Consider the following 14,067-nt stretch of genomic DNA (forward strand, 5'->3'; position numbering starts at 1 on the left):
CTATTTTATTTGATCATATTATGAGAAAAAATGATTATAATATTTATTCATTTATTTAACTTTTCAACTTATTTAAAAACAATTCAGTTTTAAAATTAAAGAATATGTTGATTTGCTAAGAGAAATTCAAGCATCTATCTTCAATGAGAGACTCTTACAAATAGAGGATTCCCCTTAGGCTTGTTAAAAAGGTTTAAGAATGATATTCAGAGGGATCTTAATGCTACTATTAACAAGGATGTCCCACAAATATCTAAGAACTAGTTTTTGGTTAATTGTACATTGTTGTCATCTATGATTCAAATCTCAACCTTCAGTTTCTGCTAGTTTCATGAAAACAAACTTGACATGTGTTGTTTGTTCTATGATGGAAATAATTAGACAGATAGACTATTAAGCAAAATCACTCAAACTATTTAACAATGATGAAAAAAAAAGAATGAAGAGGACAATAGAAAGATGCAATAGCCAATAACACCATCTTGATTCTCTGACCCAACCATATGGAAAAAAAAGAGTGAATAATGGAAAGAGGAGAAATCCAAGAGACATTTATACTAGACTATAGGTTTCATATTGGCCGCACATGATAGAGCGAATAACTCAAAAAGAAGTAACCAAAGACCTAGGAACTACCTAATCATAGACTCAATCGAATACATTTTAGAAGTGCGTAAAAAAGCTTAGGAAAAGCAATTAAGATTATGGATCTTCAAGAAATCTTTATTATTGCTAATTGATCTTTAGATTATAACAAGGTCATTTTCCTCATTTTTAGATACCTCAAGGTTAATAGTAAGGTAGCTCAATTGAAGAATAAATCATGGTCCTCAAAGTTTAAAATTTTGAACCATATTGGAATTTTAGTCTGACTAGAACGATTTCGGTATTGTATCGTGTCATTTCGATACGGTTTCAATACATATTTAATTGAATTATTAGTAATAACATAATTTTACTTAATGTAAGTATTTTTAATTAATTGTTTAGTTAGTAATTGATAATATTGTTAATATATATTTATTTTGTTTCTTTATGATTAATTTGATTATCTCAGTTTTTTAATCAAAATGTTTATAATCTTTATGTAATTATGTTTAAAATTATTTATAAGCATTTAATAAAAAATTAAATATTCCATTGTATAGTTTGTTTGGTAAAAATCTAAATAAAAGTTTGCATTTAAATTTGAAAATAATTTTTTAAAAAATAATTTTATCTAATTAAGAATCATAGAAAAATAAATGAGCTTTTAATTTAATTAAATAATTTTTATTTAGTCAAAGTGGCATGTGGAGCTCTAGTTATTTTTTATTTAATCTTTCAAAAACATAAAGGAGGACAAAAAATATCAATACTTAATATATGTCGCTAGTTATTTCTTATCTAAGGTTATTTCTTTAAGCTTCTTACATAAGTATGATCTTGAAAAAATATTTACCAATACCAAATTTTATCCTATTAAAATTTTTATATTTTTAATTATTCTTTAAAATTTTTAAATAACTAATGAAATCAGATTATACTAATATTAAGTTTTATAGTCGAGTTGAAGTTGGTAATTTAGGGTTAATAGAGCTCATCAAGTTTATATGATAATTACAATCAAGTGGGTTTAAACCTAGATTTATTTTGCTCTATTTAAAACTAAACCAAATTTATACATTGTAAAGTTTGATTCGTTATGTTAATTTATATTTTTATAAGGTGAGGAATTTATATAATTACCTGATTGTATTACGAAATTATATTTTCTCTAAGTACTCTTTCCCCTTCTCTCGTAGCTTTCAGCAACCCATGCCTAAAGTCATCGCCCACCTCCTGCAAAGGAGTCTGTTGTGCTTGCCACCGGCAATGGTTGCTACCCTCGACTACTACAACTACTACATTAGCCTCTGACAGTAGCCGCTTTGCCCACCGCTCGAAGCAGCTGCTACACCCATACCCCATCGCCGCTCTAATACAAGACTTCCTTCTCTCATTCTCTTCTTCTCTCTGTCTTCTTTTTAATTTCTCTTTCTTTCCCAAATTTATACATTGTAAAGTTTGAATCGTTACGTATGTCTTCCAACGGGTAGAATGGTAAATTTCGACAGTGCCAACTAGCACGGCTCAACACTTGAAATCATGGTTATCCTTTTTCTCTTGTGAAGAGTTTACACTAAAGTTTAAATTCTTGAACCATGTCAAAGATTATATTTTTGACAAGAAGGATACAATTTTGGTACTATATTGTACCATCTCGATGCAATATTATTTTGTATAAGTTATAATCTTTTATTAACTATTTTATTGTAAAGGGTTATTTACCTAATAATTAATTAGATTGCAAATACATGTTTGTTGTTTTGTTCATATTTATTGAATGATATGTGTCATAGTTCATAGAATTAAAAATGCTTGTAATCAATTATTTTTAAATTTTTATCTTTAATCACTTGTATACTTTTTTTATTCTATAATGATGTACACTTATAATTTTCTCAATTTTTATAGGTAAAGCATTTGGAAAGCAACAAGAAAATGGAACATTATTACTCCTATAAATTTAGGCACATTTTGCGAGCAACTCTAGATTTGATTAAGGAAGTAAAATATTATAGAAAAATATAAGCTTTTTAGATTTTAGAGATATAAAATATTGTATTTTGCATTTAAATATTTAGGTTTTGGAAGACAAGTGAAAGTCAATTTAGGTTAAGTGGAGCCCATCGACATGATGATTAGAGTTGGGTGGGTTCAAACTAGGCTCAACTTGAACTCCTTTTTTTTTTGTTAATTTAGAACTGAGCCAACTTTACATATAAGATAGTTTAGTTTGGTCATGTTTAATTTAATAGAATTTTTTAAAGGTTAAAAATTTAATTCACTCTCCTCTCTCTCTTAATTCTTCTCCCCCTCCTCTTCTCCTAATTTCTCATCTATACTCTCCCCACTTGCCCAACTATTAGCCCCACCAATAGCCCCTGATCCTCTTCTCCCCTCTCTAACAACCTTGCTCTTTCCTAGTCTCTTCCTATTGTGTCTCTATTTTAGCTGCACACGATCTACATCACTCAAGCTCTAGTATCATCTTGTTGTGCCACTATTGCCTTGTATGTCGGTCAATGGGTAGATTAATAATTTGGGCCATGCCGACTAGCACAAATGAGCACTTCAATCTCCATTCCACACCAAAAGTGCCTTCTTAATAAACATGGCATTTTATCGCATTAGTCCAACCTTTTGTCTACTCAACAAAGAATTTATATCTCATCTCTTCCTCCCTTATGGCTTTACCACACACAACGGAACTGTCTCACTCTAATACTACACTATACTGCCAAATCTCAAAGAACCTTTGGTCATGCATAACCATTTGCTCTGTGATGAATCAACCTAGTAACTAATAAGAAATTTTGATTAACCCAAAGCAATGTGGATCACCACAATATCTTAAGGACATCAAAAACCTCTTTCAACTCTTCTTGTAGTTAATTAAAATTTACTCCCTATGGTGTAATTAATGTACTTGAACCTCCTAACATTGTCATGTTTTTAAGTACCGACTAGTACTGGTCGGCACAGGTAAAATTTATTATTCCACCACCAATTAACACCGATACCAACATTGCGATCTCCCAGATTTTTTAATATTTAATTTTACATAGAAATTCTTTTTTTTTAAATAGGTAATTCCTTTTCCTTGTTTTTTTCCCCTTTGTAATTTTTTAGTCTTTCATCCATTAATTTTTTCTCCTTATTAATTTTGTTCCTCATTCATTATTTTTTTCTTCTATCCATATACGAAGGTAAACAAAGAGAAAAAAAAAACTTCTTTAAACTCTTTAAGGATGGTTAATTTTTTCTCTCCTTCATCTCTTCACAAGGTAAGTAGAGAAAAAAAACCTCTTTAAGAATAATTATCCTTTTCCCTTCTTCATATATTCACGAGGTAAACACAGAGAGAAAAAAAACCTTTAACGATATAGGAGATAGATTATTGAGAAAGATAAAAAAAATAAATATAATATAATTTCTAATTCTATAAAATATACTGCCACTATTGAACTAAATTATTCTATATATAAATTTGATTTAATTTTAAACTAATCAAAATAAATCCAAATTAAATCTAGTTTAAACCTGGTGGATTTCAATTAATCTTAAATCGACCTTTATTCAATAAGTATCAAATATTTTATGAGATAATATCAAAACTTAAACTTAACATTCAACATCTCAAATATAACTCAGTAGTAAACATCAAAGTAATCAAATATTAATAAAAAATTAATTAATATATTTTATATTTTAAAAAGTATCGAAATTGTATCAAAACGGCACAATACAATATCGAAACCATATGTCATAAACCGAAACTCTAGCACAGCTTGAAATTTTAAACCATATTCCATATTGTATCAATGTAAATTGTGTACATTGTCCTTTCTAATAAATTTTGGTAAGCTCCATAGCTTTCCATTCTCACTAATGAATTAGTAGTTTTCAGCATTTACTACGACCCTTTCTTTATATAAGATGACTTCAATAACCATACCCGTGTTTATTACTTGATCTGATGAAAATGCTCCTAGATAGGAACTACTATGCAATAATGATACATGAGGGTTTGAATTTGAAAATTCCTAAATGACAAACCTAAATTGATCCTAACACATTAGCTACCAAGAAATGATCACAAAAAAAGATACCTGACCTTAAGAAGTGATAGATTGTAAACTATTGGTATCATTTAAGATATCATAAAGTTCTCAATGGCTAGCCTTTTTTATGTTTTTCAAAGGCTCATATTCAAGATATCATATTTTTCAAAGGCCAATCTACAAGGATATAGCATGTTTAGAAATTCATCTAGAATGTTGCATGGACACTACAATTCTTAGATATAATAACATTATTAACAAATTTTTAAGTCTTCTGGTCTTTCTCCTAATAACAGATCAGCTGTGTTATCACATATAAGATGGAAAGACAAGCAATATTGTTCACATTAAAATGAAGAGAAATTATGCATTACATATGTATATAGCGACAAAAGCTAATTTTGTTTAACTACCTTGAAGTTTGTTGCCTAACTTCTATAATGGGATTCACCTTGTATGCCCTTGACTATATAAAAAAAATGAATTAAATTAAATATGTGTATGCTTTTATAGCTCGACAATTTCCTGTTTGTACATTCAATCTCTAAGAAAGCAGCGGAGCATTATGCTTGGATTCTATCAAAAATTTTATGAATTTTTTTCATTTTACTTTTCCGCTACAATTTCCATTTTTAGTTTTGTCAGAGAAAGATGACTTTGACTCCATAGAGTAAGGAAAATAATCTTATTTTTGACAAAATGGAAAGATGATTCTCTGACTCCATCTAGTGAGAAAATGTTATCTTCTGGCTCATCTCTCGAATGAAAGGTTAGTTCATTCATGTGGGAAAATAATCTTCCTGCTCCATCTAGTGAGAAAATATTCTTATAGAGCGTTCATGCCATTAATTCAATTGCACATGAGAAATTAAATTGTGGGAAAATAATGGGATTCATGAGGTTTAAATAATGGAACCACTATTAATTAGGACTTTAAACTCTTTAGCTGAGTAATTGAACCTATCAATTTAATATGTCAATCTTATTCAGGTAAATTGATGGATAATCAAAACTATGTGATAGATTAAGGTATATTGAAATCCAAAATTAAAACCAAATTTGAATTCCTCATGCTCCTATGAATAAAAATTAATCTTTTTTTTATTGAAGTCCATTTGGTCCAAAAAAAATTAAATCAATAATACTTGATGTGTATATTGAAAGTAGGTTAGAGAAGATGTTTCCTTTGGTTAAAAATAAAGTGTGGCCATCTTGTTGGGAAAAATTAAATACCAAGGGCATCCTTTGGGAAATCTACCATAATATCCTTTATCATGTTGATAAATACAACTAAGATAGTCAAATCAATCCAACACGTTAAGCATCAAGATTTACATTAGAGAGTAACTTTAAATCTTTATCCTTTTATGTTTTTAGATGAATCTATGAATAATGTACAAGATCAACCTCTTTTATGTGTGCTATTTATAGAAAATATGGTATTAATTGATGAGAGTATAAATACATTAACCTCAGAGCTTTAAGTGTGAAAACTTTAGAAACTAAAGGGTCTAATTTAATTAAAATACAAAATCTACAAAAAAAAGAAACAAGAAATTAATTAAAATGGATGAACATGAGATTCCTCTATGTAAAAGTTTTATCTATCTTAATCTATCATTAAGAAAGGAGATTAATAAAAATATTAAAGAGTAGCTAGTTAAAATTAGGGAGAATTTCTTAGGTTTTATGTGATCATTGCATGTTCCTTAGACAATGTATAAATTTTACGACTATAGTAGGACCCATGATACTTTGTGTAAAACATCATGCAATTAAAGACAAAATGTTAATGTGACAATAGATGTGTTAAATTGCTGGGAAAAAATCAATTGCACTACAATCTAAGTGCAAGTGGATGTAGCTCCAGAAAAGGGCACAATGATATAGATATTAGAGCTAAAGGATTAAGGGATAAAGGTAGACCAAGGAAATCTTTAACTAACTATTTAACTTAATAAAAATTGAATTAATAATTATAAATATTACTAGCGGTATAGCAATGCATAGAGTTTAATGAAAGATAATATCCATGTAATTGACCTCAAATTGTAGGGACTAACATGTTTGACGAAGATGACTATGATCATGATTGATAAGTTCTACCCATAATCTAGATAAGAAAATGTTATATAAATAAAATATTAGAGAATTGTTGTATAACTTGTCAGTCATAATACCCTTTCAAACCTTAGCTCTAATCTTTCACTATCTTTTCTCCTAATACAAATCTAATGATGCAATCCATTGAAGAAATTTCATAAAACAAATAGTAATCCAATAAGCAATAACACCAAGCCTTATACCCAAAAATTATAATAAATTTTCTTGAAAACACTTAAAACAAGTTAAAAACTTGTTATTTAAAATGTAATCTATCTTATCTATTACATTTCCAAACCTTCGCTCTAATCTTTCGCCATCTTTTCTCCTAATACAAATCTAATGATGTAGCACAACTCAAACAAAAGTTCATAAAACAAAGAGCAAACCACTATATGGGATCCAAACCCCTTCTATAAGCAATAAGACCAAGCCTTCTACCGCAAAAACATATAACAAACTTTCTTAAGAAAACTTAAAACAAATTAAAAAGTTTACTTAGTATTTAAAAATAACTCTATCTTATCTATTATGCTATCTAATGTAACATAAATTAGGAAAATATGATACTTGCTACAAGGGGAGAAATATTATTCAAAATGGAATCATCATTGTTCTCACATGAACTCCATAACCATTAGCAAATTAAAATCCCTAATAAAATAATAAAAGCCTTCTAGGATGACCCAAGAGCACCTAAACATGATCTCTTTACTAAAGGAGAAGATAAGACAAGAATGCCTCAATAAAACTCCCACATTTGAGCTATCCGTCCAACCGACTCTTTGTTCACCCGAATTTCACACACCATAAATTTACTTCTAATCAATTTGAACTGATTGCAAATTCCAAATTGGTTCCAAGGGAAAATAAGATAACTTTACAAGGTTATCTAACCAAACACAAAGCTGGTGAGTTAGCATAATGATGTTGAGCCTCTTTCACTATAGCACCAAGAACCCTCATTCTAGGCCTTGGAGTTGGCACATAGCCTTGTATGAGAGACATGTGGCACCTAGCAATTTTGTTTATCAAACTAATTTCCACCTAGTGCCACTCTCTTGTTGCTTCTCTTACTTTACCATATGAAGCCTCCATAAACTCGATTTCTTAGCCAATTTAACAAGCATTCCCATCTTATTGGTAGATGGATTAGTTGGTATTATACTCAAGTCCTTTTTTTATATTCTTCTCGTTTTCAAGAATATTATCGATCAAATAAATTCACCCATTTCAATATTAGATCATCAAAAAAAATTTAAGGGCATAAAAGAAATCTAGGTTACCAATTCTAGGCATTGATTTGGCTAATCCATGTGCAATTAATAATTAAATTTAAATTACATAATGGAACTTTAGAATAAACCTAAAAAATAACTGAAGTTAGTTGTTAAGCTAGAACCATTTAGAAAAAAAAAGCAAAAATTTCACAATTTCATATTTACAAATAGCTAGATACTTACTGCAATTGAGCATGCAACCAATCCACATTTCTCCCTGTAATCTTGATCAACAAATAGCAGAAGCAAGGCCCCAACATACCACGGAATTGCAGCAAAGAAAAAACCTGCCACAAACCTGTCAAGAGAAAGGACTTGTTGTCAATCAAAATTACATAGTTTCTAATCCAACAAAGTTAGGGAAAAAATAACAAAGTATTGCACAACATCCTATGATTTTATCCCAGGTAATCCCTTGTCTCAATTTTTTAATGTTCTGCCTAGATATATCTCCATTCATGCTCTTTTTTTTGTGCAGTAGAAAAAGACATGTAATTCCTCCATTTCCAGACATTAAATTCCAAAAATGCAGGATTATGCAGATATGGAGAGACAGATAAAGTAAGAATGTAATTACAGCTGCAGGTTTACAAAAAGTGAATGGACAACATAAGCATATAGGGTTTGTTAGAACTTCCAAACAGAGTTTCACATCTTCATAGTTGTTTAAATAAGAATAGCAGAGAGAATAGTAGAATTGTTACAATTACACCTAACATGCACTATTGAACAAAGAAAAATCACTTGTTTTCAGTATTGTTGTTTCTCCCCCATTTTCGATTGGCATGAGACAGTTGATGGGCCAACAGCACCATTGTAAATGTCTGGAAGTTCCGGGCATACTTGGAATCTCCAATTAAGTAAGATTCCCTCTTATTTTCATGCATGAACATAAGGAAATCCTATCGCTGTAAGATATCATAACGGCGACACATATTCTTCATACTTAACAGCATTTACCAAATGTCAAGATTGATTGAAGCGGTACTCCAACTACATGAAACTATAACTATAACCCACATTATGCCTCAAGAGAAAATATTTACTTTCTAGTACAGACCTAAAGGAGGAGTGGAAAGCACTTACAAAGCCCAGCCGATGCCGATGCCGCAACAAGGGAGAGGAGGCTCCTTCGTGTTCACGGACATCCCGTTAACCACAGCCGAGTATGGCTGGGGTTGGTACCCAACTGAAACAGAAATCAAGAATCAAAGTGAAAGGAGGGAATTTGAGAATAGGGTTGCCACGGAAAGATGAGTAGTCGAAGATTTAAGAATACGTGAGAGAAAGAAAATGAAGTTTAGAAGAATCAACCTACCTGCAATATGGTGGTGGCCGGTGCCTGGTTGTGTTGCCGGATGGTGCGGCGGCGGCGCATTGGGCGGGGGCGCTGGCGCGTAAGCATTAGGGGGAGCCGCCATCGGTGGCACTGGCTGGGGTAGAAAGGTGGCGTAGGGAGGGGGATGAGGCGGCAGGGGATGTTCGGTGGGGATCTTAGCACTATCGACGTCTCTTTCGCCACCCTCCACCGTCGACATTTTGGTGGAGGCGAACTGTGGAGGGGTGGGCGCCATGACCGGACGGGATTTAAACATTTGGTTATCACCTGGAACGAAGGACGTCCGTTGAATGCGTGGACAAAAATTGTGGTGCAAGTGAGGCAAAAGAAAATTTTCATTAACGTAATTGAAAAAATTAAAAAATTAAATATATAAAATTTTAAAAATATTTTCACTTTTTAAATTAGACAATGATTTTATTTTTATAATATTAATATTTATTTTATAAATATAAATTAATTATTTTTAAATAAAAAATTAATTTTTTATGGAAGAATTCATTGTATTTTTTTTTAGATGAACTAATAGGTTATATTCATAAATTTAATTTACATATTTTAAGTGAACTATGTATTGAACGTCCGGATTTCGTCGCATCACTTTGAGAAAGAATTTCTCTATTGATTTTTTGTTTTATAAATTTATCATGAAACATCACAAATATTATATTGTTACAACATGTGATAGTGCTTGGAAGCAACGAATATACTTGCAACTGGAGAAATGATTAGCCTACGAATTTACTGAAAAAAAAAATTATAGTTATAGTCGAGATTTTGATGAAGAAAAAAAAGAGCGAAAAGATCATGCTTAGTAAAAAAAATTTTAAAAATTTAGATTAAATAAATTAAATAAGTTATTTAAAAATCAATATTTTAAAATAGAGATAAAATTAGAATAAATAATATTTAGAGTTGCATTTTTTTTTTACACCCTAAATTGGAGTGCAAAAAAATCTCTCTTTTTATAGATAAGAAAGATTAAAATTTATCCTTCTTTACTGGTCCCTCCTCTTCCCTCATTCTTTTTAAAAAAAGGTTCAAAGTCTCTTTCTCCTTATTTATCCTTCCTTCTCCTTCTCTTCCCTTTAAAGAAATGTTTTTTAAAAAAATCAAAATGCCCTAACAAATTCTTCTATCATAAAAATCTATAAATCAATTATTAAATCCTCATCTATCCACCTAACAAATTCAAACTAGCCGCTCAACCCATCAAAATTGCTTCATAATATAATTTTTTAAAAATTATAAAAAATATATAATTTAAAAAAAATAATACCGAAGAAAGTGATATAAATTTTGTGATATATTTTTTAAAACTACCATATACATTATAAATTTAAAAATTATTAAAAAGATAAGATTTTTAAATTTATAAATTTGATATATATATATTTAAAATAGTGATGTAGCAATTTTGGCTCAAAATTATTGTATGATTATTTTTATTCAAAATTTAAATTTGAATATTATAGATGTATCTTAAGAGGTCATTGGAGTGTATTTATATTTTAAAAGTGATAAAATGACTAAAATAAAGTCATATGATAATTTTGAACTAAAATTACAATCTGATCATTTTATGTTTAAAATTGGAACCTTATAAACACACTTTAAGAAGTAAAACCTGCTTTTAACTTTTAAAGTGATTAAATCACTCAAAATGATCGTATAGTAATTTAAGTCTCAAATTTTTATATCATCATTTTTCTATCAAAAATTATATATATATCACTCAAAAACTTTATTGTTAAAACTCAAATCTATATCTTTTATATGAAAATCTAATATCCTAACCAACACTATAACTATAAATATTTTTATATACTAATTAATTATTTAATTTTTTTATTATATTATTATACTAGACTCAAGTTTTTTAGTTAAATTAAAAATTATTGAATACAACTTTTCAATACTTACAATAGTATTGGAATCTTCGAAAACGGATGCGGATCCATGACTTAAGCTTGAGTCGATGTTTGACTCACTGTCGATCTCCGTTGGTTTATCCCGTGTCAGAAGTGCAAGAAAGCTTGTTGTTTGTTCTTCAACTGATTCTTCTAATGATGACTCGTCCCATGTTACTTTTAGTGCTTTCTTCTTCGATCTTCGTTCCTTCTTCTGATTCAGGTATTCTGATCTAAAATGCTCTTTCTCCTTGCACTGATAGTGTTGGATTTTTCGGACCGCAAAAATTAAAAAATGCAGTATACATGTCATCCAAATACATATATCATGCACATGATGAACATATGCATGATGCAACTACCTACACTCGCTACAGCACTCATGTATATATATGAGTCTGAGGGTATCCGACATCGGGTGGCCATAACTCCAACCCTACCATAAAGTAGTCTGGTGACCCAGTCAGGTAGCCATATATAGCTACGTACATCCTATGGCCGAATATTGTCTACTAATACTCGTCCCTAAGTATCATCCATATACTCTCCGAGTACCACCCCTAACCGATGTCGAGACCAGATCATCGACTCGGCTGTGTACACTGCCATACAACCACCATCATCGAGATGGAAATAGGGCATAATAACCACCTATATAGTAATGCCACTAAAGGTCATCTACAATCACGATAGACCCACATCATTGGGATTTACAATCGTTATCATGCATCATGATGAGATGCTCAAATTACAATAATCTGCATCTACCATACTAAACAGCATGCATAGGTATAAAACCCTAATGATCACAGGTATCACAAGTAAAGAAAACTATAACCTCTAATGATCATAGGTATCATAAGCCAGGATATAAACAATAATCTCAAAGATCAAAGGATTCATATGAATAGGGACTGTAAACACAGAGATACAAGAAAACTGATACAACAGAATTGATTATCAAAGATCAACGGTATCAAGGGCAAGCATGAAAGAAACATAAGTAGCATAAGTATCTAATCCACATCTAAGAATAGGAAAGTGATCAAAAGACTAATCAACAACAGTAGAAGAATAAAACATGCACTGAGAAATAGGAAGAAACTGTATTGACCAAATACAGTAAATTACCCACCTGATGTATCGCAAGTCAAATCAATAGAACCCCCAGAAATATATCCTCGTATAGTATCAAAGTCCTATAATCGCTTAGGGTCCTACAAGAAAATAATCCATCCCTAAATGCAAAGTCATATCACCAAGAAACCCTAATCAATTTAGAATTAATTTAATTCTATTAATTAACCTAACTTGGATTAGACTAATCTAACCATTAGGTTTCCATTAACACGAGTTAACTAATTAATTAATTAATGGTATCAACCAATTAACTAATTAATCATATTAACCCATTAACACAATTAATCTTAGGTTTAATCAACCCTAAGCTAACCAACCAACCTAATCAACCGAACATCACATGATCAACTCCATCTCAACAGAATCCAAAAACCTGATCAAACTCTCAACTGATACCCAACAGATTAGTTCCATTTAAATCCTACAAGAATTGATTCCAAATGCTTACCTTATAGAAAACCCTAGCTGTGTTCTTGAAGCAAGAATGTTGCCGACACCAATCTGATCGAACAGAGAACAAATTAACATACCTAGATTATTAATGAAAAACCCATGAACCAAGGGTTCTAAGCCTTACCTCAAATCTGATCAAAGCCCTAAAATCACAGATCCAGGTTCTTCTTCCTGTTCTTTCTTTCCTTGCGGCAGAATCCAAGAAATTATTCAAATCCCAGCAACAAGCTGTGGAGAGGGAGAGAACTGGTCAAGCTAAAGGAGATTCAACACCATTACTCAATCACAACCAAAACCTAAATCACTACACTTACCGATCACCTCTTCTTCCTTAGTTTTCTTGCTTGCAACCGACCGGTTAAAACCAATTCAAGCTTCCGATTCAAGAATCTAATGGAAAAATTGAAGCAATCAGAGGAGATTTCAAAGCCCTATAACAAGATCCAACTCCAGAAAACAAATGAAACCAAAACCTAACTTAATCTTACCAGATCTTCTTTCTTGATTCGCCGACGAACCCGCCACTCATAGCTACCTCCACGCCCGATCCGAGCTCCCTCCGGTGAGAACCGAGCTCCAACAACCCATCCTGATCGCTGGCGTTCCTCAGCACCAATAGATCATGCACTGGAATCACTCGATCGAAGCGAAGAGATGAAGAACAGAAGAATGGACGATGGAATAGAGGAGTTTATCGCGGTTGGGAGAAATGGAGATCGCGGCTGAAGCTTTGAATTGGGTTTCAGCTTTAATGGTAGCTTAACGGTTAACAGGTTTTGGATCCTATTTAAGCCAATTAACCCTTTAACCCTATTAATCCATTTATTCCTTTAATCCTATTACCATTAATGGATAATTGGGCCTTCTAATTGGGTTACTTAATTGGGCTTGTTAATAGGCTGATTAGGATTCATTTAATTATCTATGTAATTAAATTGGTAATTAACTTTTAATTAGGGTTAATTTATTTAAAAATTATCTCTAAATGTTCGGTATTTTAACATATATATGCTTGATTGTATTTCTAGATTTAATTAATTACACATGATATGTTTGAATTGCGCATAGTTTAGAACACTAACAATTTGACTAATCCTAACTCCTTGGACTGGTATAGGAATTTGAGAATTGCTCTCAAAATCTAAAATTACAAGTTTTATCTTGAGTCCATAAAGAGAAACACAACAAAAAAAATA

The 14,067-nt window shown here is 31.0% G+C and overlaps 1 protein-coding gene across 1 annotated transcript in view; it reads right to left on the minus strand.

The window, feature by feature from the left end:
- The window catches only part of LOC141843998 (uncharacterized), a 30,134-nt gene extending 20,567 nt beyond the window's left edge, over positions 1-9,567 (minus strand). Inside the window, exons 1-3 of the mRNA XM_074731995.1 lie at positions 9,348-9,567; positions 9,116-9,218; positions 8,213-8,327 (exon numbers count right to left, since the gene is read on the minus strand). Coding sequence (XP_074588096.1) covers positions 8,213-8,327; positions 9,116-9,218; positions 9,348-9,567 — 438 coding nt within the window. The remainder of the gene's footprint in view (positions 1-8,212; positions 8,328-9,115; positions 9,219-9,347) is intronic.
- Positions 9,568-14,067: the final 4,500 nt, after the last annotated feature.

The sequence above is a fragment of the Curcuma longa genome, chromosome 13 (genome assembly GCF_044706935.1).
Source record: "Curcuma longa cultivar G26 ecotype Majalengka, Jawa Barat chromosome 13, ITB_CL_G26_1.1, whole genome shotgun sequence".
NCBI lineage: Eukaryota > Viridiplantae > Streptophyta > Magnoliopsida > Zingiberales > Zingiberaceae > Curcuma > Curcuma longa.